The sequence below is a fragment of the Cebidichthys violaceus genome, unplaced genomic scaffold, assembly GCF_023349555.1.
Source record: "Cebidichthys violaceus isolate CVI_PGR_0920_01 unplaced genomic scaffold, fCebVio1.0.p SCAF_37, whole genome shotgun sequence".
Lineage (NCBI taxonomy): Eukaryota > Metazoa > Chordata > Actinopteri > Perciformes > Stichaeidae > Cebidichthys > Cebidichthys violaceus.
Window position 1 is genome coordinate 1,577,510 of NW_027176561.1, and position 27,029 is coordinate 1,604,538.

The window sequence follows — 27,029 nt, forward strand, 5'->3', positions numbered from 1 at the left end:
ATATGTGTATATATATATATACGTATATATATACATGTGTATATATATATATATATATACGTATATATATACATGTATATATATACATGTATATATATACATGTATATATATATATATATATATATATATATATATATATACGTATATATATGTCTTGCATTCAAATTCCATGAATTAAAGGTACAAAAGTATTACCTGCAAAATGTACTTTAGGTACAACGGCCCCTTTAAGAGAATATTATTGTGTATATATTAGTGGATTAGTTATTCACAAACATGTAATCTACCTTGTAATGTCACAGCTGGTCGAGGTGGAGCTACTTCTCACTAAATTGAATAAATAGCATAACATTGAAATACTTAAGTAAAGCATAAATAAAGTAGTGTACTTGAGTAAATTCATTTCACACCAACTAGAATAAAGTGACACCAAACATTGAGTATCTTTATGAAAAAAATAAAAACAGTAGAATTTCTGTGAATGCATTTCCTTCAGATCTCCCACTGCATCATACAAGGTAAATACTAAGAGCTCGCGGTGGATCGCTCAAAATAAGACAGCAGCTCGGGGTCCAGCAGTGATTGGTGAGTTTGGTGGGGCACTCCTCGGCAAGATGGCTGCATTGCTGCGCGCAATAGTGGCATCCTGGTGAAATGACGCAAGCCACAGTTTACGTTCAGTCCTCGAGGCTCTGAGCTCTCCGCTCTCCATAGCGCAGATCCCGCCCGACTCACAGCCGGAAGAACCGACCCGGCGATCCTCCAGTGGACCGAGGCGATCCGGTTCATCTGAGTAAGTACTAGCGCGAATTACTTGTTAATCTATCTCCCGGAGGTGTCGCGTATCCTCCCGTGGAAAAACCACGCGCCCGCTCGTGGCTTCTTTTCTTCTCTTTACTCCTCTCTTTTGTTGTTGTTTCCTGAGTGCACCGTGATTACCCGGCGCTTTCCTTCCTGCTGCACACTGGGGCTTTTTCGCATCTGTCGATGTTTTGTTGTTGGCGGTGCTCGCTTTGCATCGCTAACTGCAGCTTTATATCGTCATTTCACGGGCGATTTCAAAGCAACAAGAGGGCATTCAAGTGATATGTGTACATTTCTTCGGGGGGGGGGGGGGGTAGTGTGTGTGTGCGCGTGTGTGTGTGAATGCACTCGCTCGGCTCGGACAGCGTTGGCACGGGTATATTTGAAATTTTCCACACATCCTGGTCTGCTGTCCCCCCTCCCTCCTCGCCTGCTGCCGCTGTAGGACCGGTCTGGTGCGGGGGGGGGGGGGGGGCTGTGGGGGGACCTGGGCTGACCGAGGCTACAGGCCGTTAACCTTTCTTTTTTGTGCGTGTGGAAACGAAACTGTATGTGTGTACACACAAGGAGACTCGTTTGCACTTCCACTGCCCACAACTCTGCCTCCCCCCTGTGGGGAACAAAGCGCCCAGTGTCTCCCATGTAGCGCAGCTGGACACAGCTGTTGAGCCGAGCTACAGCAGCTCAAAGCCCCGGGACATAGCTCTGTGGCCGGGCCAGGAGGGGGGCCGCCGCCGCCGCTGCACGGCCAGGGCGCCCCACAGCTCCCATGGCATGATGGGAGAAACCCATTGCCTCCTGTAGACCACCACACATGACCAGTAGGGTCGTTTTTTTTTTTTTTTCTTTCTTTAAAGTACTGAAGGTTGTTGCTGTTGCAATGTGTCTGCCTCAGAGGGGAAGACACAGGAGCTGCAGGATAATAATAGGAAAGTCACAGCAGCCAGAATTAGATTTCATATGCAGACTCATTTGCAGCTCATTAACTAAAACTCAGTATCCCTCCCCGCTTCCTCAGACACCATCATACCCGCTACATCACCACAGGGGCCTCGATAAGTGCAGCCCGTTTAAACGTGCCATATGGCCACTCGCCGCTGTACATTTTCCCCCCGTGTGATCAACACCAGACCATTACATCCATTCGGTGTTTGTGCAGCACCCTGGTGTGAAAGTAGGTTGGTGTGGCCAGCGATACAGAGCGTATAGCATCCTGTCACCGGCGGCTTACATCAGGGGTTACGATCACGTACCAGCAATCCTGTGAGTGGATGTTGCGACCCCCCCACCTCCCTGCCTACTTGATTTATCTTTCTGTCTTCATCCATCTGCCCCCCTCACTTGCTCATCACAGAGCGTGCTGTGTGTGTGTGTGTGTGTGTGTGTGTGTGTGTGTGTGTGTGTGTGTGTGTGTGTGTGTGTGTGTGTGGTGTGTGTGTGTGTGTGTGTGTGTGTGTGTGTGTGTGTGTGTGTGTGCTCGCTCTCATGAGTCGTTGCTCACATATGGCTTATGGTTTCCGGTGGCTAGCCAAAGAGACTGAAACACACTCCTCCTCTCTCCCCTCCTCTCTTTCTCTGAGGATCTATTCTTAGTGCCCCCCCCCCCCCCCCCACCACCACCACCACCACCACCACCACCACCATCTTCCTCGCCCCCTCAATCATCCTCACCATCATCTTCCCCGGTCCGGCCAAGGTCCACCTGTGGCCCCCCTCACCTTGAGTTGATTAACAGCAGGTCAGGTGATTGCTTTGGCCCCTCTATACGGGTCATGATTCAACACCTGTGATGTCACCGTGTGAGGAGGTGGAGGGTTCCATGGTTACCAGGATGTCTGAGTGTCTGTGGGCGTGGGAGGGAGTTCCCATGGCTGTCTCTCTCGCATCCAGTTTTGTGTGTTTTTTTGCTTCTGCGCTCGTCGTGCTCCTCTCCGACCGGCAGCGCTCGGTGCTCGTCAGGTGGGATGAGGTATAAGTCCGTATTGCGGTGCAGAAAAAGCACAAGGCCAGCGCAACACGATCCCTCCGGGTTCTGCGACTCTGCCAGTTTGAGTGAGAGGCCCACGCCGGGTCCATCGGTTTTTTGTCTATAATCAAAGCTCGAGCAGCAAATGCTGCGGCGTGAAACCCCCCCATCCCAAAAAAAAAAAAACAACTTCACTTGTGCCACTATCATCCACTTGGTTATTTCTGGTTCGAGTGGTCGTACGTGTGTCTGCATTGCAGTCGACGTGCAGGTCGGTGGATGTGGGCTATTTCTGCCATTGGTCTGCTCTCTGATTGCTCGCCTTTTGAGTCAGCGGGGGTTGGCTGTGCAGCCTGCGTGCATGCTTTGCGTGTGTCCCGTGATGAAGCAGCGTCTCTCTCCGTGTGTCCCCCCCCCCGACTGTGTTTACGGTGCAGTTTGTGCTCAGAGACCAGTTGTGACGGGACACGGAGACAGTACTGATTCTAGCTTGCCAGTTTTTCTTCCCCTTTCGTTTCTTATCTCTTATTCTCACTCTGAAGAGCTGTGTGAATCCCTGCACTGTGTTTTCCCATCAGACAGAACGCATCTGTTTCCCATCTCCTCCGTAGATAAAAATGGGTTCTGATGGCATCTCCGCAGGCCTTCTCCTCGTTAATGACGACTCCACTGTTGGTCTGATGTGAGAACAGAAATGGAGCGTTCAGCCTTCAATAAAAGCTTAAACAGTTGAAATGAAGACAAGTGATAAATGACAACAAACATCCTGCTTTCTCTGGTTTAGTATTGAGTAGAGGTGGGTCTACTGTTAAACTCATTCCTGCTTCACATACCATTGGATTCTTCTGATTTGTGCACAAACATTACTTGTAGTTGTAGTTACTGTTCTACAGGGGATGAGTCTTTTACTTATATAATTCAACGTGTCTTTGTAAGATCAAACAATGTAGAGTTTTGATTCAGCTTGATGCGTCAACATTGGTAAGTTGGCAACTCGTCACATTTGAGCAGCTGGAAACGGTGAATGTTTGGTGGTTTTTTTGCTTGATGGATGATAGAAAATCTTGATAGAAAAAAATGAACAAAGCAGTTACAGAATCATTCCCGGCCCATTGACTAACCAATTAATTGGCATTTCCTCAATTTCCTGTCATTTATGACAGAAAAACAACACATTTGAGTCTGGAACTAACAAATGTTTGGCATTTATCACTTGAAAAAAAATTACCAAAAAGATGGACCGTTGATTAATAGTTGCTAATTAATTGTCTGTCTGTCGACTAATTGATACATTTCTGTTGTGGCAAAGCAACGGATTCCGGGCAAGCTGCAATTAAAAACCAGCAGAGTTAGTTATATGAAGTGTTTGGTCTTATTTAATGCATAGCAGCTGTGCGCTGCCTCGCCTAAACCCTGTTTCTGTGATTTATTTATTTTTTCCGTACGAGGTACATATCAATATTCTGATAATGATTTCGGTCGCATCACCCAGTACAGCTGCTGTCGGCGGATTGTGAGTCATAACAGCCTCATGTTAGGTGTCATTAGTCTCTGTTGAATAGTCTTTTGAATGAAAGGTTTCCCGGCTCTCTCTCTGTGTGTGTGTGTGTGTGTGTGTGTGTGTGTGTGTGTGTGTGTGTGTGTGTGTGTGTGTGTGTGTGTGTGTGTGTGTGTGTGTGTGTGTGTGTGTGTGTGTGTGTGTGTGTGTGTGTGTGTGTCAGTGCAGGATGATAGCCGAGGAAAAGCACTGGTTTGCATGTGAAAGAACAACATTGTTTGGGCACGGTGAGACGTGAGACGCGGGCCTCGTCTGCGGCGCGTTGGTGGAGGTCTCTCTCCAGCTGGAAAAAAAAACCGTCTCGGTGCGTTTTCATTCACACACAGACTGACATCCGAGATGACATCGCTAAGTATCCTGCGGCAAGCCCGCCAATTACGCTAGATTGATATTTATTTTCCTTAGCTGTGATTTCTAATTAATATCAATGCCGGTGTTCTTTTTATTTTGCCGGCGGTGGGTCGGGTTGTTAGTAATTCAGATGGATTTGGATGAGAAAACATAAGCATGTTTGACCTTGTGTGTAGGCCTAGGCTCTATCAGCCGTGTGCAGCAGTCTGTTGGTGAATGTGATGAAAAGGTACTTTCTCACTCACACTAAACTTGAATACATTTAAAAAAAAAAAAAAAAACACACAACACCCTTTTTACAGATCTACAACTAGCAGCAGTCCTTTTTACTTTTGGAGGAACTGCAGCCAGGACAGAAAGATGTGCTTTTTCTAACTGTGAAGTCCATAAATCCACCTGTTAAATCCATCTTAAGAATAGAACGAGATCTCAAATCAAAGGTTAGGCAAAGAACTTTGCTAAGTGCGTTTCAGAGAAGCCGAACATGGACTTGAAAGCCGGCTTTAATGACCCACCTGATGCTCCAGCTTTATTCTCTTTTCTGACTTGGTTGTGTCTCAACGCAGCGCAGCAGGAAGCCACGATGTCGCTGATGCATTTCGTCAGTTACTTCTCCGCCCTTTTGATCCCGCTCTTCACCCACCAGCCACCTCAGGCTCTGACCTGCTTTTACCTCAGTCCCGACTGGGTGCAGCAGAACGGAGTGAGTGGCGTCGGAGGGAATAAAACTGGCGCGACTACTTGATTTCTGCTCTTTCGGGGGAATCCGTCTCGCTCTTAAGCAAGTATTGTACAAGCGCCAACCAGTAACAGGCCATCAGAGGACACATGTTGTCCTCTAGCCTGGGCCTGTAGAAGGTGAAAACGTTTGTTCTACGTGGACCACCTTCTGCTTTTCCCTCCTTTTTTTTTTTGTTTCGTCCTTCTCTTCACTCTGTCCGTCCGTCTCTCTGCTATGGTGAGAGCCAATGCAGACCTCTCAGTTTCAGCTCAACTGGCTTTTATGGGGCCTGGAGTAAAAACATAGGCTTCATGCCAATGTGAACGTATGTAACAACCTGCCTGCTCTTATTTCTTTACCAGCACATGCCTCAGCTATGCGCAATGTGTCTCTCATTGTCAGTCACGCGGCCAGGCTACGGTTTCACCCAACAGAACAGAGGAACTCCTGTATCTACACCCCCCCCCACCCCCCCACCCTGTGTCTACGCCCACCCCTCCCTCTTTGACCACTTATCACGCTCATTACAACAGTAAGAAAGAGGAAAGAGACGCTGCTCGCACAACAGCAGACAGAGAGAAATGTACACTTAAAGCAGCAGCAGCACACCACTCGGGAGAAGCCTTTACTGTCCACTAGTGTGTGTGTGTGTGTGTGTGTGTGTGTGTGTGTGTGTGTGTGTGTGTGTGTGTGTGTGTTGGCACGGCTTCCCAGGCTTGTCAGACTGATGGAGTGCTTAAACTGGGACAAGAGGAGAGGTGCAGCATTTGCTGCCTGGCTAGAGTAAATATTATGGTGCGTTGGCCCAGGAGTTGTACTGAGACTCTGCTCTGTCACAGAGAGAGGTAAAGACACACTGCAGCACACGGCGTGAAGCAGCTTCGTCTACGTCATTCAGTTTTTTTTTCTTCCTCTTTTAGAGCAAACTTTGTGTTGAATTTGTAGGTTATTTAAGGCTGGCCGACCATACACATTGAGATGATATACATTTATGAGTGGTCATAGATTCAGCTACTGACATCTAGACATGTCGCAGTAGGAAAAGTAAACAATGAATAAGTGTAAACATTCAAATAATGATAGTAATAATACTATTATTACTGCTATTAAGTCTGTAGTGTTTCCGAGCACCAGTGTGCCTTTTTAGAAAACCTCTCATTTTAACCAGAGCAGGAGCTGACAGTCTGCTATACGCGCAGTCCTGGTCCTGGTTCTGGTTCTCCCGTGCCTCCCTTCGCTCCAGCGGGCCCAGCTATACGGCCTGGTTTTCCAGCAGTATGGTGTTGCTTTTGGCTCCCAGCGGGGGACCGGCTGAGAAAGCGAGGCAGAGCTCTGCTCCCGGGCCGGAGCTCTCCACCTCCCTCTGGAGCTTCCGACTGCAGGTCGAAGGCGTCAGCGGACCCGGATCTGGTTCTGGTCGCTGCCGGAGGCCCCGCTGGAGTCTGAGCTGAAGGAGTAAACCTGCATGCCGTGAATCATTTTGTCTGATTTCTCGAGGAATCTGACCCGATGACAGGCATTAGGAATAACTATATAGAAATTGCCAATATTTTCGCTGATGATCTATACAGTTCATGTCGAGGCATCGATCATTTAATGAGATTTAAAGTTCCTTGTAGTTACTAATTTTTAAAAAAAGTACTATATCATGACAGATATTGATATCATGACATAAGACTGTGGCAGAGGTTTCTATCCATATTGTCCACTCCCATGTTGCCATTATTCCAAACCACAAATTTGATGTATGAGATATAAGCAGAAAAACAAAAATCAATAGAAACACTCTTGACTTTTATCATCCAGACAGGAACTTCATTTGGCGATGTTGATATGTAACGTGCTATTAAAGGTAAAGTGGCGTCTACTTCTGTGTTATCGACATGGCGGTGTGTGTGTGTGTATATGATAGTATTTCTGCAGTGTTTTATTCCAAAGGTTGGCCGCCTCTCCTCTAAGAAAGCACGGCTCACACCCACTAACGCCATAAAAGCATGTTTACGAGATAAAACATTAACCTCACAGGGAAGAGGACCGGAGGCGTCGAGACATGTGCGGCTTGCTGACCAACGTTTCGCTGGAGGGAAACGCTGCTCCGCTACCAGCGTAATGCAATGCACCGACCGGCTGACACCGAGGATGAACCTCTGCTCCGTCATAGCTGGATACTCGCCCCCGTGGCTTCGACCGCCGCTCCCCCCCCCCTCCCATGCTTTCAGATCGGCCCGTCTTACCAGGAAGCTGAATCGCAGCCAGCCACTCCTGTTTACAGTAGACTTGTGGGAGCTGATGAACCCACAAGGCAATCAGATCCATTTAAAAAAAAAGAAAAGAAAGAAAAGATAACCTGTGACGTTCGTCTGGTACTCTTCTCTCTCTTTATGCTTATTCGGCCAGCCAGTTTTTCAGGCTCTGTGGTCGCGCGCTCTGCCTCTGGCACAACCCTGTGTTTGAGAAACCTTCGGCGCTGCACACTGCTCAGCCTGTGTGCACGGTTTGTGTTTATGCAAACGTGTATACGCCCCCCCCCCCCCCCCCCCCCCCACAGTCCTTTTGAGTTCCCCCTTTGACAAACTGACTTGTAGAGAAGGCTTATTCACACTGACTGCGAATAGGTCAACACCCACCTCGCGGTATGCAGGCATGGGCAAGCCTATATGTTTGCCAAATCCTACTCATTTTAAGGGCTTGATCATTTGCCACGTGTCGTCCACGTTCGGCCTTAACATGCCTTCGACGGAGTCGGAGCCCTTTTTGTGTCGCAGAGGCTTATGTCATTGTTGAGACGCATTTAAGAGGGTGAAACACTGAACGGGAGGCTCTCGGCCAAATCTGTAAGTTTAGCTAGAAATGACGCCTGCCAGCTGACATCATGGCATTATTTATATCTCTAAATTAGGCTGCTGCTTTGCTTTGGCGAGTATATGACCCGGGATGAATGTTAAGCATCTGGAGCGAGTTGCGTGGATCCTGAGGTGGTTGTGTGCCAGTTGGTATTAAGAACTCTTATCCCCTTCAGACGATGTGATGTTTATCAGATCATCTTGGCTCAGCGTGTGTGTGTGTGTGTGTGTGTGTGTGTGTGTGTGTGTGTGTGTGTGTGTGTGTGTGTGTGTGTGTGTGTGTGTGTGTGTGTGTGTGTGTGTGTGTGTGACAGCAGGAGCGAGAGATAGTTGGTTAGTGTGAGGGTCTTAGCTGAGTCACCAGACTAAGCTTGTCCCATTGACACACTTCAGCGTCTACAGGACTAGGCGAGCCTGAGAGCAGCACAGCTCAGCCGTCCTGTGGGTTAAATCAACACTGTGCAACGCCCCACTGTGGTCTCGCATGTGGCAGCGAGCGGCTCATTGGGAAGAGCTCAGACCCGACTCCGCCAATGCTGAATGTGGACTCATTGATCTCGTTGTAAGAGATGCAAAAGAGTCCTGTGTTCCTAAACGTCTCGTTTCCCTTTTAATTGCAGTGGTTCCCGGCCTTTTCCACGCGTGTGATCCTTTTGATACGACGTGTCTATTTGGAGCATACTGTGAAGAGTTCAATCAAAAAGTAATTTTCCTCTCTCTGACTGTTTCTTTTGAAGGATTGATGAACCAGACTCTATTTGATAATACGACAAGCCAAATCCGGCAAAAGTCGGAAAGATAAACACAAGTTTGTGGAGCGAAAGTTAATTTTTCCTTCTCAGTTCCTACTCTGGTAATCATTCTGTCACCCTCGAGGAAGGGGAATAATTGCTTTAGGACAACAAATTTGACACAACAAAATCAGAACAATGATTGGACGGTCTTGAAATTCCTTTATTTTGAATGAATATATATCGTCTTTCATCAAGCCAAGCCTCCCAGAAAAGTCTCAATGGACAATTCAAGATACTACCAGGATTTCCTGAGTGTAACAAAGACAATCAGTAACAAAAGAAGCTGTTCCTGAGTGTCTCCCTTGAATTTCAACCCATGAGCGATTTGTGCGTCGTTGAAGCGTCCCTCTGTCATCGGCCTTATTACAGGCCACAGTTATTTATTTATAGCTGTATTTGGCTTTGTGATAGTCGCCCTACTAGCTGTAGCTCATGTTTATAACCCAAGTAATAGCAGCTTGGCTTACAGATTCACACAGCCTAGCATTATCCCTGCACACAACAATGGCTCTGGGACTGCTGGGTCTATTTTTAGCCTGCTCCTACTCACAATTTGATGTTTCAATACACACAAATCAAAGCCCTTCAAACAGATGCTGCCCACTCACTGGAGACCCTTTTGAAACTTGAAAATCTATCAAGGCTGCTCAAATTTCTCGGTGCACTTCCTTCAGTGGTTTCAGAAGGGAGTCTCTGTGCTTTGCTAATCTAATATTCACTTCAGTTCTACACTAATAGCCCGGAGTCGAGAGAAAGTCTCCCCTCTCTTTCAGCGGCTGCTTGTGGCCCCCCCCCCCGTCTTTTATTTTCTGTCTCTGTAGCCCTCTCTGGCTTTTGCTTCGCTGTGCTGTGATTCTCCAACAGATAACAAGCAACCCCCCGCGGCAGAGTTTCTTGGTATACACCTCGTCCCCCTCAGTGCAGAATCCTCATTCTCCACTCCGTCAAGAGACGGATTACGCCGGATGAGACTGTTATTGAAACTTTGTCGCCAGTGTGTCTTTACGACTACGTGCCCCGGACTGCACTAAGACCTCCCAGCTGCGCATGTGTGTGTGTGTGTGTGTGTGTGTGTGTGTGTGTGTGTGTGTGTGTGTGTGTGTGTGTGTGTGTGTGTGTGTGTATGTGTGTGTGTATGTGTATGTGTGTGTGTGTGTGTGTGTGTGAGAGAACCATAGTTGAGTTGTGCCAGAGCAGTAGTCGTAGTAAGAGGGTTCCCAGGCTGCCTGGAACAGCCTGATAAGCTGCTCTCTAGACCAGGACACTCGCTCAGGCCTCAGGTGACACCACACACAACCAGAGCTTGTGTGTGTGTGTGTGTGTGTGTGAGAGTGTGTGTCTTGATTCGCTCTCCCGAGGTAAAGCCTCCTCCTCACCTTCGGGACCTTTTTGAGAAATTCATGTGTAAGCTCTGCTCAGGCTCCAGAGATGATTGTCCTGTTACCTGGAAGGTTGAGAAAGAGATTCACATACAAATGACCTCATCTTCTACCGAACACACACACACACACACACACACACACACACACACACACACACACACACACACAGAGGCTCACATTCACAGCAGAATGAAAGGATGGTTCCTTTACACCGGAGTCTTGTATTTATAGTTTTGACTATGACATTGTACTCACCACAGTGCTGCCAATTAACGTGCCTCTGACTTCAGATTTGTTGTCGTGAGGCAGTTGCATTTTGAAAAGGAAACAAACTAGTCTTACCTTCATTCATTATTTCTCCATCCGTGATGTCGATCCCAAACTGCTTCCTGCCTCACTTTGCTTCCGTTCGGTTTGTCAGTTTCTTCCCAATTGTGATAACGATGACAACACGATTGCCTAGTTTACTGGAGCGAGACCAACACATTGGCGAGTAACAAGCGCTTGCTTTGCTGAAATGTCAAATATATATATATATTTGAGGTCATTTATAAAATATAAGTGAGCTCACCTGACCTGAATTCTCAGTAATGATCCTTTATTGCAGCCGAGGGGACTTTTACTTTTAAACCTGCATAATCATCTCATTAACCAGCATCTCTGTAGCCATGGCACCGTGTCCCCAAATCTCAGCAACGACTTTGATTCACTGATTAGGAACGGTGGGCAAAACTATGATAAGAAGACCCCTGTTTTTGCTGAACTGGAATGGCCCTTTAACACACCTGCGTGTCGTATCCAGAGTGACGGAGGCCGGTCGGCTGCAGCCTGAACTCGGGAGTAAACGGCGGGCGGCCTCCTGTCAACTTCAAACGCTCCGAGGATCGCTGAAGGAGGGAGGAGGTGCAGGCGGCTCTCTTTTGAAGCTCTGTGGCCCGTCTTTCTCTCCCTGCCTCTTTCTCTCCCACCTATTTTTCCATCTTTTCCTTCACCCATGTCCCCCTTCATCTCAACCCTCCTTCTTCTGTCTTTGTCTTTTTCTGCCGCTCCAGAAAAGAGAAAGGAAAAAAGCCTCTCCAGCCCCCTCAGCTCGCCTCCTCCTCTCACTGATGTACCGGAGCTGCAGATTTCATTTTAGCGATGGGTAACCATTGGCTTCCTGTGTGTGTGTGTGTGTGTGTGTGTGTGTGTGTGTGTGTGTGTGTGTGTGTGTGTGTGTGTGTGTGTGTGTGTGTGTGTGTGTGTGTGTGTGTGTGTGTGTGTGTGTGCGTGCGTGCGTGCGTGCGTGCGTGCGTGTGTGTGCGCAACTGGCAGCAGTCAGACGGGCTCTGTCAATGACGGCATATGGCATGCGTGAGTGACATGACGACTATCTATAGTGTAATGTGTGTGATTGACTGACAGTGACGTCCCCAGCTTCGTGTCAGCTGTCCCGCTGGGTGGGAGGGCTTTGCTTTCCTCTTTTCTGAACAGCAGTGAAGGGCTCACAGGGCTCATCGCTAACCAGGCATCGGCTCCTGGTTGCCTAAACTGAAAATGTGGTCGCCGCTTTTATTCCCCGTATATTTTTATACCAATTGCTCAAAATAGTGCAAATGGAAACCTGACAACCCTTACTGTCAAGCCCTAGTTCATGATGATAAGAGGGAGCCGTTTGGTTGAAGGACGCTTCAACTTTTATCACTTTAGAAATAATGTTGAGATTATTATCAGCTTCAGTAATTCACTTGTCATGTGTAAGCTGCAGTGATCAATATTTTGATTTCAACAATGGATCAAATGACTGATTGTAATTTGAAAGGACAAAAAGTGTTGCTTACGGTGCTGCAGTTCCCTCTCTCAGCTCTACGGAGCACTTTAGCATCTTTCAGCTCATTGTTTTGGTTTTTTCTGGCATGCAACTTTTTCTTTGGCTCCCTCATCTCCAGCCACAGCAGGCAGCTATTTTAAGCTGCTATAAACCCGCTGTACACTACCTCACCAGCACCACACGGCAGACAGACAAAGTTAGAGACTAGCTGGTGAACATAATGAAGCATTTAGCGGCTAATGAGACAGATATTTCCCTCAGGAGTTGATGGGGATCAAAACAGAGCTGGAAGGAGAGAGAATATTGGACTCGCCATTCCAAGTGAATGCTAATGTTGCTCTGTGTCTGCTGGATGTCGAAATAGTCAACTGTCTGCCTACACATTCGCAATATCCACTTTATAAGGTGATGATATAATATTATCATTTTGCTTCCCGCCAAGCAGCAAAGGAAATCAATTTCTAACCTCTTGAAGTAGTTCATCACATAAAAATACAAAATCATTTCAGGCGTTTGCTTATTTTATATTGAACAGTCGACTGTTTGATCGTCTTGTTATTGGAATGATTCCTTATGCTTTGAAATTTAACAACAATCCATTTATGAATCCCAAAAAAAAGTGATCAATGGCGTTTTATAAAGCAAAATATGAATCTAATATGAATATAATCAAAATGCCTAGTTCATTTGCAGCCCTACTTCAAACCAGGTTGTCTTGTTTATTCACCCACTCCACATATAATGGCTGTGGCTATATTTAGCAGCAATAATCTGCATCATGCTCGCTTTTTTTCCCCCGATTTTATATTATGACTCAACCTACGTTTGTGGCTGTGAACACCAGGTGTGAAATAGACACGTCCGTGAAGTGGAAGGAAATGTGTTTCCTGGCTCCAGGTCGACGGGACGGCCAGACCATAGCTTAATGTATTTTTTTTTTTTTTTTGTAAATAAGTGAGCGGTTCATTTTAAAGCACCCTGCTCCGAGGCTTTTGATTTGCAGATCTGGGTGTCCTCCTTTTTTCTTTTTTTCTTTTTTTTTTCTTTTTTTTTTTTTGAAGGGGAAGCGAAGCTGAAAAGCTTCGCTTGGTTGTTCGAAACAAAAAGAAAGAAGAAGAGACTGTAGTTGAGTGACAGCCCGCCATAGCCGAACAAACAGCTTTTGATGTCGATGAAGTACATTGTAAAAACAAAGCAGTCGGTGCTGGTTATTTTATGATGTTTGTCTGCGTCCTTGTCCAGGTGAGAGTGAGATGAGGAGAGGCTTCAGAGTGTGAGGCCATGGGCTGCACCTCGGCCAAGCAGGTGTCGGCCGTGCCCAACGATGAGGAGGGACGCGGCAAGGCCTACAGCAACGGAGACCTCTTCACCGGTCAGTACACTCACTCACTCACTCACTCACTCACTCACTCACTCTCTCTCTCTCTCTCTCTCTCTCTCTCTCTCTCTCTCTCTCTCTCTCTCTCTCTCTCACTCACTCACTCACTCACTCACTCACTCACTCACTCACTCACAGAGGGATGTCAATAAAAGCTTCACAGCTCCATTTCACTCAGTTAATTGCTCAGCGCTGCCCCGTCTGCCCTCACGCTATATTCTCTTCATTACAGCTCATAGTCTCCTCGCAGAGTGTTCGGTTCTCCATTTCAGACAATAACTGTCAACACTGCAGTTTTATTGCCGTTATCTATGTTGACGGTAGGTGTAAGAGAGGGGAAGTTGGTCGGCGTAGCGTTAACTGCGTGCTCGGGTTTCTGGACGTTCTTTTAACACTTCAGTTTTACTTCAGTTGGAGCGGGAAACCAAGAGGAACGGAAAGCAAAAGCAAAAGGAGAGGTGAGAGTGGAGTAAACCCTTTATGAGAGTTTCCATTAGGGATGAATCGATTCATTGATTCTACCAGCGGTTTCCAACTAAGAGGCAGAGAGAAGCCAAAGGAATGCAAGATGAATGTGAGGATGGCAACCCTTCAGACTTATCTTCAGGCTAGGGTTGGTAATCTCCTTCAAAAACACTTTTTGTTACATTTTTACATCCCGACTGCGACCAATAAAACAAATGCAGTTACTCACAAGTCGACACAACGCTTCGCTGTCGAGGGTCAACAAGTCAAAAAGTTGGGAAAAATGCTAAACATTCTCTTCTTCCTCCATCATCATTTTACACTGAATATTTCAGGATTTCTGACTTTTTCGACAAACTTCTGGGAAATTGCACAAACATTACGCAACTTTATAGAATTGATTAATTGAAAAAAGATAATCAACAGATTAATCTGTAACGAATATGATTGTCGGCGGCTGCTCTAATAATAGCTCGCAGGCTGTTGTGCAATGAGGGCCAGAAATGAAAGTGAAAGCCAGAGACGGAGAGAGATGATGGGCTGGTGGGGAGATTAAAAGCGATTAAGAATTAGGAGCAACTCTCTGCTGTGGATGTACGCGGGCGGATGGACGTGGCAGATGACGACCTGCAGGAGGTCCTCTCTGTCCGTCATCCCCCTCTGACCCTTCTCCCTCCCTCCTCCTTCTCAGCCTCTCACCCTCTCCCGGCGACCTCTCTTTGACTCTCTTCTCTCTCGTCCCTTCTATCATCTCCCCTCATCAGGCCCCCCCCTGTGATCTCTCCGCTCTTGAGTCTTGTTTCCCCTCCTCGTCTTTTAAGGAGCAAACAGAAGGAGGAGGGAGAGATGGAAGGGAGAGATGGGAGGGAGATATGGGTTGGAGTGAATCGCTTTTTTTCCTTGAGAGAGGAAGGGAGAGTGACGTGCGTTGACGCTGCTGCCCTTCTCTTTTTCTCTCTCTTAAACCTTCTCCGTCTCGGTCAGTTCGCCTCTTCCCTCCCCCTGCTCAAGGCCTCGTTCTTCCCTTCCTCTTTCTCTCCGTCTCTCTATTTTGGGTCTTTGCTCGCCCCCCCCCCCCCCCCCCCCCTCTCTTCCTGCCTTCATCCCCCAGTGTTTCTTCTTCTCTCCCTGAATCTTTTCCTCTCTTTCTCTGGCACAACATTGGGTCAGAGCCTTTTGTCCTTTCACCTCTCCTCTTTCCTCCCTCTTCCTCCCATCCTATCCCCCAGTGTCACTGTCAGTTGGTTAAAGGGAAATTTAGAGTGGCAGTGGCTGGGCCAGACTACTGTTCGAGCTTGTCTGCGAGTGTGTGTGTGTGTGTGTGTGTGTGTGTGTGTGTGTGTGTGTGTGTGTCTTGAAGGTGGAAAACACAAGTGACCTGGATAGTGTGGATTATCCCAAAACCCAATAACACCCTTTCTTCACGCCCCTTTTTTTTTCTTCATCTCATCTTCATCCAGTCTTATCTTTGTTTCTGATTCCCTTCTAAATTCTATCTCCTCTTCCTCTGCAGTATTTCAGTCACCGTCACGCACTGTGTAGTCATTCCTTCCTACTAAACTCGCTGCTCTTTACAACCCCGGCAGAACTGCTTCAATGCGTCCGGTGCGCTTCTCATGATCGAGGCAGAAAAGATTGGTTGGTTTTGGTCAGTCAGCCTGCCGCCTACACGCACACACACACACACACACACACACACACACACACACACACACACACACATTTGTGTTCATGTATGTTTCCGTGTTGCATATCGGCGTATTAAGTGAGACGGCGAGCCCTCTTCTTGCTCACACTGATCCGCCTCCAACAGATTGTCTGCCAGTCAGTCTGTCCGTGTGTGTATTTGTGCGAGTGTGTGTGTGTGTGTGTGTGTGTGTGTGTGTGTGTGTGTGTGTGTGTGTGTGTCCCAGATATTCTGACTGCCCGGTCTGTCAAACTCCGGCCACTAGCCTCCCCCCCCTCTCGCACAATAACCGGAAAAGGCTGAGCTCCATTACACAAACACTGAAGGACGCCAAGGGAAAACAGCAACACCCTCCACATACATCATGCTATTGATGTCTGCGATAATGGCAGTCGAGGAGGAGAGATTACAGTGCAGATAGCGCATGTGGGACTGCGCGTGTATGTTGATTGCGAAAGTGGCACCCTGACATGTATACGCAGCATGGTGGCGTGCGGATTGCCCCGTTTCTTTAAGAGCTCATGTTGTTTTGAGGCGGTGGAGCAGCTGAGCGGTTGGAGGCTCTGTCCTCCCGATGCTACTGTCCCTCTGAAACCTTTTGTGTCTGTCTGATTCAGTCCAAAACAGCTGCGACACTCCCGGTGGAATAAAAAACTGGATCTCTGAAAGCTGATTGTTTTTAGTAGTGCCTCAAAGAAATGCTGTCGCTTCAATCACACCGAGCTTTCTTCATTAAACCGCCAAGTGAGCGCCCAGTCCTTGGGAATATTATCACATAACACCTTCAAAGAGAGCAGCTACATCCTTGAATTTATGTTTTTTTTTTTTTGTGCTGACACATTTCAGAGAATCCTCTCCTTTTCGCTCTTTAGAAAACCAAACTCGCAACAAATACGGTTTCTGTGTACAGTGTACAATTCCTCTTAAGGGCCGTACGCAGAAACAGAGACGCACGCTGGTGACCTCCGGTTCAAAGGCAGCGGAAGGTGAAGGAGCGGCACGTGTCCGACCCTCATCGTCACTGCTTAAGCGCCCTTTTAACAAGAAGGCTGCTTGGCTGCTCCGGCGGAGCCGCTTAGTGGTTAACTGCGGTCGTGTTGGGAAACTTCCAGGTGTGATTGTGGAGCAGGGCGGGCCCAGTGAGTTAACCCTTGTTGAGTAAAGGTCAGACGTATTGCACCAGATACTGAGAGTTAGATTGAGAACAAACACGCAGCAGATCGAGTCAAAGGACTCACTGCACTGCACGTCTTTATGTGTGTATGTTTCTGTTTTTAATTTGACTGGAGATTGTGCAAGTTATGGTGAACCCAGAACAGGATGTGTGCTGGCCTTATAGGAGTTGTTCACTTTATCAGGTGAAACTGTGTCTGATCCTTTTTCAGTGTATTTGTTTAATTTGTGATTCGTGTTCCCTGAACACAGGTCTGCGGCTTGTTGAGGTTTTACAAACTTAATCAGAATATCTGCACGATGGGTCTCAGTCTATTTTGAAGATATTTTAATTTCCAGCAAGCCCCAAATGTTTGCACAATCCAGTCTTTCTTCTGGCAGTAGATTTGACTGATTCCAGACATGGCAATTATTTTCGGTTCTCTCAAATTGCTTTCAGCATTTTAGAGCATCGTCATGTGACAATATCGCCTGATACATTGGGAAGCCAATGCATCTAAAAGTAGTCTCCTGAACCATACGAGATACAGCAATTTCACTGATTTCAGCAGCGTTGGGCTAATGAGAAAGTACTGCTGCAATGTTCAGAGCCTGAAGTGTGTTCATACAGGAAACATAATGTATAATGTTTTTATATTATGGCTCGAAAAAGGAATCTGCTGCTGAAAGATGTGTAAATATTGTGACAGATGGAACCAGAAGACAGATTCTCATATAATCTGATTATTTAATTGTGCAGCAAATTTAATTTGAGTGTTTTCCTATTTGCTTACAAATCAGAACAGGCTTTTGGAAATATTCTGTTTGTGCTTCTCTTATCTTTTTATTCCCGCCAGCAAAAGCTGTGGCATTCATTTCTCTCGAGAATATTATGCACATATATTATGTATTTTTTTTTTTTATATCTCTTTCTAAATTGATTCCCCCTTGTATGATAGGTTTGATTTGTGTGTGTGTGTGTGTGTGTGTGTGTGTGTGTGTGTGTGTGTGTGTGTGTGTGTGTGTGTGTGTGTGTGTGTGTGTGTGTGTGTGTGTGTGTGTGTGTGTGTGTGTGTGTGTGTGTGTGTGCTCGAGACGAGACTTTATGTTCAGGTGTAAATGTCATGGCCAGGCCGGTGGTGGCCTGGAGCCAGAGTGGCTAAGAGGGAGGACACACAGCGGGAAGGACAGAGTGACATCGCCACAGGACAGCTAGAGCTGTTAGAGCAGACACAAAGACACGCACGCAAATACACACACACACGCTCCCAACGCGGCTATTTAAATGAGTCACACCCATACAAAACGCAACACTTGCACGAAAAGGACAAACGAGCTGATTCAAAGACACGGCCTCATCTGAAATAGAAACACGTGTGTGTGTGCACGTGCACGCCCTCGTGCACTCGCACGCAAGTGTTTGTACCTTAAGGTCAGCGCAGAGCGCGCGGTCTCTAATCAGAGATGAGAAAGATGTCCACATCACAAAATCACAGCCTCTCAAAAATAGTCCTCGCCTTTCATCTTCCCCTCTCTGACGGTTCCCCTCCCCTCTCCATCCCCAAGCGAGCCCGGCCCGGCATCAGCGTGACGAAACACCCTTGTCGTTTCTTGTGACGATGACACACACACACACACACACACACACACACACACACACACACACACACACACACACACTCCATACTCACACAGCATGACCAGTTTTTGCTCCTATCTGAACTGAAGCAAAGTCTGTGATGTGATGAGTCTTGATTGGCGTAAGCTGGGTCACTTTGATCTACGTATACCCGTCACATTAAGCTCAGCGACTATCCAGTAACATTCAGCCAGTTTAACCCGTCATGCTCTCAACTCACCCAAATTCTAAAATGACTTTTTTTTTTTTCCTCAATTCGCTTGCTTGAAAACGTCCATTTCGATTTATTTACGAAGCCAATTTTTTTGCCCCTTCCCCGTTCATCCGTGTCCACCTTAAGGTGCGGATTATGTGGCTTAAAGTCCGTGTGGCTTGCTCCTGTAATGTGCACGAGAGCAGAGGAAATGGCCCTTAATTCTGTTTCCTTCTGCAGCGCCGTATGCTCTGCATGTTTACAGAGCGCATCTTAGCTCGGCGATCCTGTTTAGTGTTATAAAACCGTTTATGTGCGTGCGTGTGTGTCAGCATGTTCAGACAGGAGCCGACTCGTTTACATTCCTGTTCCAAACAGAACAGAAGAAAAGTAGTCACCAATTGTTCCCCCCCCCCCCCCCCCACGCTCATCTCTCCTTCTCTTTCTCTTTCTCTCACATCTGCACAGCTTTTCCCCCCTTTCTTTCTCCTTCACTCCCCTTTTTGAAATGATTTCTCGTCGGCGGCGTTTATCTGACGAACGCAGGCCGCGTTTTTGCTCCACATTGACGCACATGTCAGATGTACAAACGCAGGGGATTGTGCACACAGGTGATCCAGGTGCCGTGGGTGGATTGTGAGCAATGGAGCAGAGGAAGGGTTGAACCTGTCAGCTGGGTTCAAAGTGGCACGTACACACGTACACACACGTACACACACACACACACACACACACACACACACACACACACACACACACACACACACACACTGATAAACAGACAGACAGCTGATAGAGGGAGGGCAAAATACAAAGTGTGCAACAGATAAGGCCGAGAGGGTGTGTGTGTGTGTGTGTGTGTGTGTGTGTGTGAGTGTGAGTGACAGAGTCTCGGCTGCGCTATCAGTAAAATGTCCAACAACCAGGTAGTCAGCAGAAATGCCAGTGTGCTTGAACGGCTCCGCTCAAGGTTAGGTGGGCTTTGGTGTTGGGTAAAGGTGCTGTATGTCGAGTTTTAAATGTCATATCGTGTTACATCACTGTCAGATTTACCGTAGGGCCGGGCAAAAATATTGATATTGTGATATGAGGCTAGATATGATCTTAGATTTGGGATATCCTTATATGGCATAAGTGTTGTCTTCTCCTGGTTGTAAAAGCCACAGTACAGCGAAGTGTTTCTGAACACACGAGCCTGTGTTTGCCTTTACCCAGTTAGTCATTAAATCCACACTGCTGGTGGTTATTTACACAAAGTCTCAATGTGTAAATGTTTTGTAAAAGCACCAATGATCAACCCCTCTATATAATTTATTGTGTATTATTGGTTATTGCCTGGTTTGTTTTGGGTCTTTCAGCTAATTTTTTGTGCTTTAATGCAGTTAGTGCTCAAACAAAAAGGCTTCAGTCGCTATTTACTATAGAATGCATTATATTAACTGATATATTCATATTCATACAATTATTAAAGCTGATTATAGAGTAAAGTAAAGAGTATACATTACAGTATGTACTAGACAATAGTGAGTGAATGAGGCTGTGCTATTGAGATCATATTCTCATTGTTTATTTAGTCTATTGATAGTAAATCACATTTTTCTAAAGCTCAAGATGACGTCTTAGAATTTGCTCGATTTCTATGAACAACAGTCCAAAAGATATTCCGTTTACAATCCCATAAGTCAGAGAGAAGCAGCAAATTCTCCCAACTGAAAAGCTGGAACAAGGGAATATTTGGTATTTTTTGCTTAATTAAGAGCGATTAATTGATATATAAAATATATTTTGAATCTATGCAACAATCAGTTTTCACAATGTTTTTTTAAAACCGTCAATGTAAAATGTGCATGATGTGTCATTTCTCTGGCTCGCTCGTATGTTTGTCCTGATTTTAAAACGGTAGAACCAGTCAGAGATGCTGGACCTCTGAGCAGATTGATGTGATGAACTTGTTGTATCTATTTTTGATTCTCTGGGATTCAAACAGAGTATTTGAAACCTCAGTGAGGAAGTTCCGTACATTCAGAGGCATCGCCTTGATTTTACCTCTGGCGGTGAGTTGTGGCTGCATACTGCGGGGCGGGCGACGCCGTGCAGTTTTGAGGAGGTGTTAACGTGAGCTTGTCTTAACCGTCTAAGCTGTCCATGTAGCCTAGAAGCTGTTCGACTGATCTTTAATCCCCTCCAGCTCGCTCCCTCTTATCCGTTCCCTGTTTTTTTGTCTCCTCTGTCCCCTCTCTTACTTCACATGGACGTGTATTCCCTCTCGCTCTGTTTTTTTTTTTGTTTTTTCTTCCTCAGAGGAGATGCTGCAGCTTAAATGGAAAGAAGATGACTAGTTTCCTCCGACTTGAACCTCAGCTGTCATGTCCGCTTTCTGAAACACCGTGTCAGGTTGCAGTTATCAGATTACCAGATTACCTTGAACAAATTAGAAGTAAAATCAATGGTGTAGTCGTTGGTAATGTTGAAATAATGCGGTGAAGCCGATGTGGCATGGTTCAATCATTTTAGCCTTTCAGATCATATTCACCAGGATGAATGAGCGAAATCTGGTCAGTGTTTCTCCTCTGGAAGATGTCCGATAAATACATGTTGTTTGTTTCCCTCCTGCCTCCCCCTCCTTTAATCATGCCTCTCTCTCTCTCTCTCTCTCTCTCTCTCTCTCAACCACCCTCTCCTCAGATGAATACAAGATGAAGGGAGTGGAGGAGGTGAAGTACATGAGAGGGGAGGAAAACCGGGTGAATGCACGCAACCAGGAGAACCTGGTGAGAGACAGACAGACACACACACACACACACACACACACACACACACACACACACACACACACACACACACACACACACACACACACCAGCCCATCCACTGACAGCCCGTCATCCACACACAGACTCAGACCTTTACTTGACAGTTTATCAACTCGGGCGAACAGGCTCATGTTTGTGTCCGAAGGCAGCTCCCGGCAGCCTACACACACACACACACACACACACACACACACACACACACACACACACACACACACACACACACACACACACACAATACGTATTGTCTCTTGCACATGTGCACAAAACACACAAAGAGGTGCCTCACACGCAGGTAGAGACAACATGCTGGCGTGTGTGGAATGCAGGGGCTGATCGCTTGGTTGGTTTGACTCTTTTCCTGCAAAACCTGCGGTCTTAAACAGTGGACAGAAATGTTGGTCGGGCCCTTTTGTACTAATAACTTGCTCAATCCGACTATCCGATCCCCAATGCACATTCAACCACCAATTTGTAAAGCTTGTACATGTTTACAGACTCATCAACACAGTAGATTATTGAAAAGTGTAGAAGTGGGAAGTGAGATCCTGTTGGCGCCTTCAGTAAATCAGGTCAGTCTGACATCCTGGTGAGTGGTGAAACAAGAAGCAATGCAACTCCAATGATATAAACAAAACAAAAACACTTCCCGTGCTCCCATCCCGAGACAAAAAGACAATGCCAAGAGACTCTGTGCACCTGACAGGTGTGGAAGATGAAGATGCTGATTAAACAGCATCATTAATACACAGGTCACAAAAAAGTCTCTCTAAAATTTGCAGTTTTATCTTTAAAAAAAGGACTCAACTCTGATGAATGTTGGTCAACTCCCATGAGTTCCCCACACACTCAGAGTGTGTGTGTGTGTGTGTGTGTGTGTGTGTGTGTGTGTGTGTGTGTGTGTGTGTGTGTGTGTGTGTGTGAAAATTCCTTACACCTACAGTAATGACAAGTGGTAGAAAACACATACTTTCCAACCGCATGTTGTGGCTTTACTGGAGGTTACCTGGCTGTGTTAAAATGTGGTTTGGGTCTCCCACTAAACAACATACCATACCTCCCAGTTTATGCAGTTTATAAAATGTGAGTAAGTCAAGCTGTGTTGTTGTTGTATCAACAGACATAAGGAAAACACACCAGTGATAGTGAGAACGTCACCTCACGGCTTTATCCTTTCTGGAATGTTTTTTATACTTTTGTTTTTGTTCACGAGTTGAAATAAAAGATCTATGCACAGAAAATGCTTATTTCTCTCAAGTTTCTTGCACAAATTTGTTAAAATCCATGTTGGTGAACACTTTACCTGACAGGTGTGACTTCTCAAGATGCTGATTAGACGGCATGATTATTACACAGGTGCGCCTGGGGCTGGTCACAACGAAAGGCCACAGCTGTTGCCCGTGAATTGAATGTTCATTTCCCTACCAGAAGCCGTCTCCAATGTCGTTTCCGAGAATTTGGAAGTACGTCCGTCCGGCCTAACGACCGCAGGCCATGCAAAACCACGTCAGCCGAGAACCTCCCCATCTGGCTTCTTCGCCCGCAAGATCGTCTGAGAGCGGCCACCGGGACGGCTGAAGAATTTCTGCACAAACTGTGAACTGAAGCTGATCAGACCTGACTGTAGGCAACTGCTCGCCTTCGTCTGGAGAAGTTTTCTCGTCCCGATTGATTCCCTGGTTTCACTGGACCGGGCAGACGGCGTGTATGGCTTTGTGTGGGAGGGCGGTTTGCTAATGCCTACGTTGTGTGCGCCGTGGTGGCGGTGGGGTTTACTGTGACGAGATCCTGAGGCCCCTCGGTGTCGTGCCACTAATCCGCAGCCATCCCCTCGTGTTGCAGCATGATAATGCACCACCCCCATGTTGCAAGGATCTATACACCATTTCTGGAAGATGAAAACATGCAGGTTCTTGCGTGGCCTGCATGACTCATCACCCAGTGAGCATGTTTGGGATGCGACATACACGACAGCGTTCCTTGTTTAATATCCAGCGACGTTGAAAGTCACAATTAACAACCTGATCACCTCTATGCAAAAGAGAGGTGCCGCGCTGCATGAAGCAGATGATGGCGTTGCCAGATACTGACTGCAAAAACCCCAAAAAGATGCATTTCTGCAGCTCTAGTACTTAGTGGAATCCTTATCAATCAATTCAAAGATAAAACTGCAAATTTCAGAGTGGCCTTTTGTGATGACCGGCCCGAGACGCACCTGTGTAATAATCATGCTGTTTACTCAGCGTCTTTATATGCCACACTGTCGGGTGGATGGATAACTCTTGGCAAAGGTGCAAGCGTTCACGAACAAATTTGTGCAGAAATAAGCCTTTTTGTGTGCGTAGAAAAGGTCTTCGATCAACTCATACAAAATTGGAAGCAAAACACAAAGTGTTAAAACCACAGAAGCACTGCCGCTAATTTATGGAACTGCAGCTCAGAAACCGTCCTTATCACCGTGACATGCCGCGGCCGCAAGGAGAAGCACCTCTTAACCTCTGAAAGTTGAAACCTGCCAGGTAGACCTCCAGTACGACCGCAACGTGTGGTTAGACCAGTGTTTGTTTTCTACCACGAGATGCAGCTCACCGTGTGTTTGGTTGATCACTGAAGCAGGAAACCGTCCACAAAGACACGGAGGGAACTCACGTGAGGTGACCAACCTCCGTCGGTTTTATTACACCTACATACATTTTTATCGGTGCCTGATGGCTTATGGCTGCCAGCTGGGTGAAGACATGATTTAATAATGCAGGTCTGATGTGACGCATGCTTTCAGTGGTGTGGCTGTTTGCTGATATGAACTGTTTGTTTTGTGCCTGTTTTATCAGCTGATAATGAAAACTAATGGGGTGTGTGTGTGTGTGTGTGTGTGTGTGTGTGTGTGTGTGTGTGTGTGTGTGTGTGTGTGTGTGTGTGTGTGTGTTTGCCTTTCAGGAGAAGAGTAATGTGCAGTACAGGGGCAAACAGCAGAAAGAGGTCTCTTCAGCAAACATCAAGTCTAAGTAAGTGGCCAATAGCAGTCTGTATATGCTGAAATATAAGTCTGGTGGATATTGTTTAAAAGATACGATCTATGCATTGAAGACGGCTCTTGACCGCCAACATTTACAAAGGGTCAGTTCACCCAAATAATAAAACAAGCTCATGTTTTCTCTTTTACCTCTAGCGGTTGCCATACCGATTTCTTTATTTAGTACTGAGATTTTTCCACATTAACATACTTTTCGAGAAACAATGTCGCGCTTCATCTGCCGAGGAAGATCATGCAATATAATGGAAAGCACCGGAGCAGCTACGCTACTAATGGACGTTGTGATGAGATTGTTTTGCCAGCTCACTGTGAGCAGCTCTCATGGGGAGTTAGAAGTTCCAATGAAAAGTGATTGTTGTAACTGCAGTGTGTTGTAATTTGGCTGAACTGACACCTTTTAATAAACCGTTATGTCCAGCGTCCATTAAGATACAACTTATAATCAGTGTGTTAACATTACGCTGTGTGAAGTAAGTGATACGCTGTGTCTGGTTTTTATAACGCTGCCTCTCAGACAACCTCAGACTGTGTGTAGTTTGTATATGTAAACATATTGGTTGTTAATGGCTGCACAGTATTTTGCCTTTGGACGAGAGACTGGCTTAATACTTTATACAATAATTATTTAAATTCCTCCACAGCCTTTCTCACACTGCAGTGTGTGTGTGTGTGTGTGTGTGTGTGTGTGTGTGTGTGTGTGTGTGTGTGTGTGTGTGTGTGTGTGTGTGTGTGTGTGTGTGTGTGCTGGTACTGGTGCTATGTGGGGGGTGTAATGGAAAATTCTCATGATGTATTTGTTGCCTCCCTTCTCCTCCTCGTCTCCAACTTCCTCTCCCCCCTCCTTCTCGCTTTTCCATTTTTCTTCTCTCTCTCTCTCAGCATTCACACGTCAGAGAGCCAGCAGGAATTTTTCAGGATGCTGGATGAGAAGATTGAGAAGGTGAGGGCGGGCGGGGGGGGGGGGGGGGGCTGGCTGGCTATGTGTGTGTGTGTGTGTGTGTTTGGGTTGGTTGGTGTGGGGGGGGGGGCACGGACTGGGTCTCTGAGCGTTTTAAAGAAACAGCTGGGTCTTAGCATTTAAAGAGACAGGCTGTATTACAACAACATCCATTAGTCCACACATTGTCACTGTGCTTACGAGCTTCACACACTCCCCCCCCCCCCCCCCCCCCCCCCCCACACCCCCCACGTGTGTGAGGGGGAGGATGGCTGCAGTGATGAGCTCTTACTACTCTAGTCTGCCACTTCATCTCACTGGTTGTTTCTGACTGAAAATGAGGTTGCAGTGAAGCGATAGTGAATAATTGCTGGATTGTGCTCTGGTGTTATGCAGTGCATTTATCGCCTGTTTTTTAACCGTATGTAGACACATCACAGTGTAGAAATACTCAGTTACAGGTAAAAGTACTGTTTTAGAATCTTTCTGCTCATTGTTTTGGTTTTCTGGCTCTCATAAGAGTAGTTTCTGGCCACTTCAGCGAAAAGTGTACTCTATCTGCTCAGCATCAAACAGCAGACAGTCAAAGTTAGCGACTAGCTGCTGAATGTTGTGGAGCATTTGTTTTTCAAGAGTTGGAGGAGACCAAAGACGGAACAAAAAGAAAAGGGAATATTGGACTTCCCTAAATATTGGCCAGAAACGCTCAAAAAAGCTAATGTTACACTTCGCTTGATGTGAGCTGCTAGTAGCGATTTCTTTTAGTCATCCATTAATCTGACAATATTTTTAATTGTTTGGTCTACAAAATATCAGAACAGGGAAAAAAATAGTGTCGCAAACACAACATCCTAAAGCCCAAGATGGCGTCTTCAAAATAGATCATTTTGACCAACAAGAAGAGATACTCAATTGACCATCGCATAAGACAATGAGAAGCATCACATCCTTGCAGTTGTTTGGCATTTTGCTTTAAGAGCATATAATCAATAATCCAAACAGTTGCAGATTATTTGACAAATGACTGATTGATTAATCCTTTGCAAAGTAACAAGTAACTATAGCTGTCAGATAAATGTATTGGAGCATTGAAATTGAAAACTAAATTTTTTTTTTAAAAAGGTTTTCATTTGAAATGTAGTGAATTAAATGTATGAGGTAGCATGAAATGGAAATACAGCTGTTAAATGCCTCAAAGTAGGACTTAGGCACCATATTGTTTTTAAATGCACTTCGTTTCTCTCCACTAGTGATTCTTCGGGTGCTGAGGCTGCCTGTGTTTTTAAAGCCTTATTTAAATCGAGACAGCGAGCGCAGTTAGACGAGCTGTCAGGTCGGCTCTGTGGAGGAAAGGAAGGGAGTTGAGCTAGCTCTTCAGCGTGATGGAAGAAACAAAGCAGCATAACTGCCCACCTGTCAGCACTTAACCGCCTCATCCAGCATTTTCTACGCCAGTACCAGAAACTTGACGAGGGTTTGTTTAAGTGTGACTGGAGTAAAA

At 46.2% G+C, this 27,029-nt stretch overlaps 1 protein-coding gene across 1 annotated transcript in view; it reads left to right on the plus strand.

The window, feature by feature from the left end:
- The first annotated feature begins 569 nt into the window (after positions 1-569).
- zgc:92140 (uncharacterized protein LOC447854 homolog) overlaps positions 570-27,029 on the plus strand; it is a 28,207-nt gene continuing 1,747 nt past the window's right edge. The window contains exons 1-5 of the mRNA XM_068725945.1: positions 570-794; positions 13,473-13,602; positions 21,430-21,515; positions 24,495-24,562; positions 25,471-25,531. Of these exons, the coding sequence (XP_068582046.1) occupies positions 13,512-13,602; positions 21,430-21,515; positions 24,495-24,562; positions 25,471-25,531 (306 nt within the window). The 5' untranslated portion in view covers positions 570-794; positions 13,473-13,511. The remainder of the gene's footprint in view (positions 795-13,472; positions 13,603-21,429; positions 21,516-24,494; positions 24,563-25,470; positions 25,532-27,029) is intronic.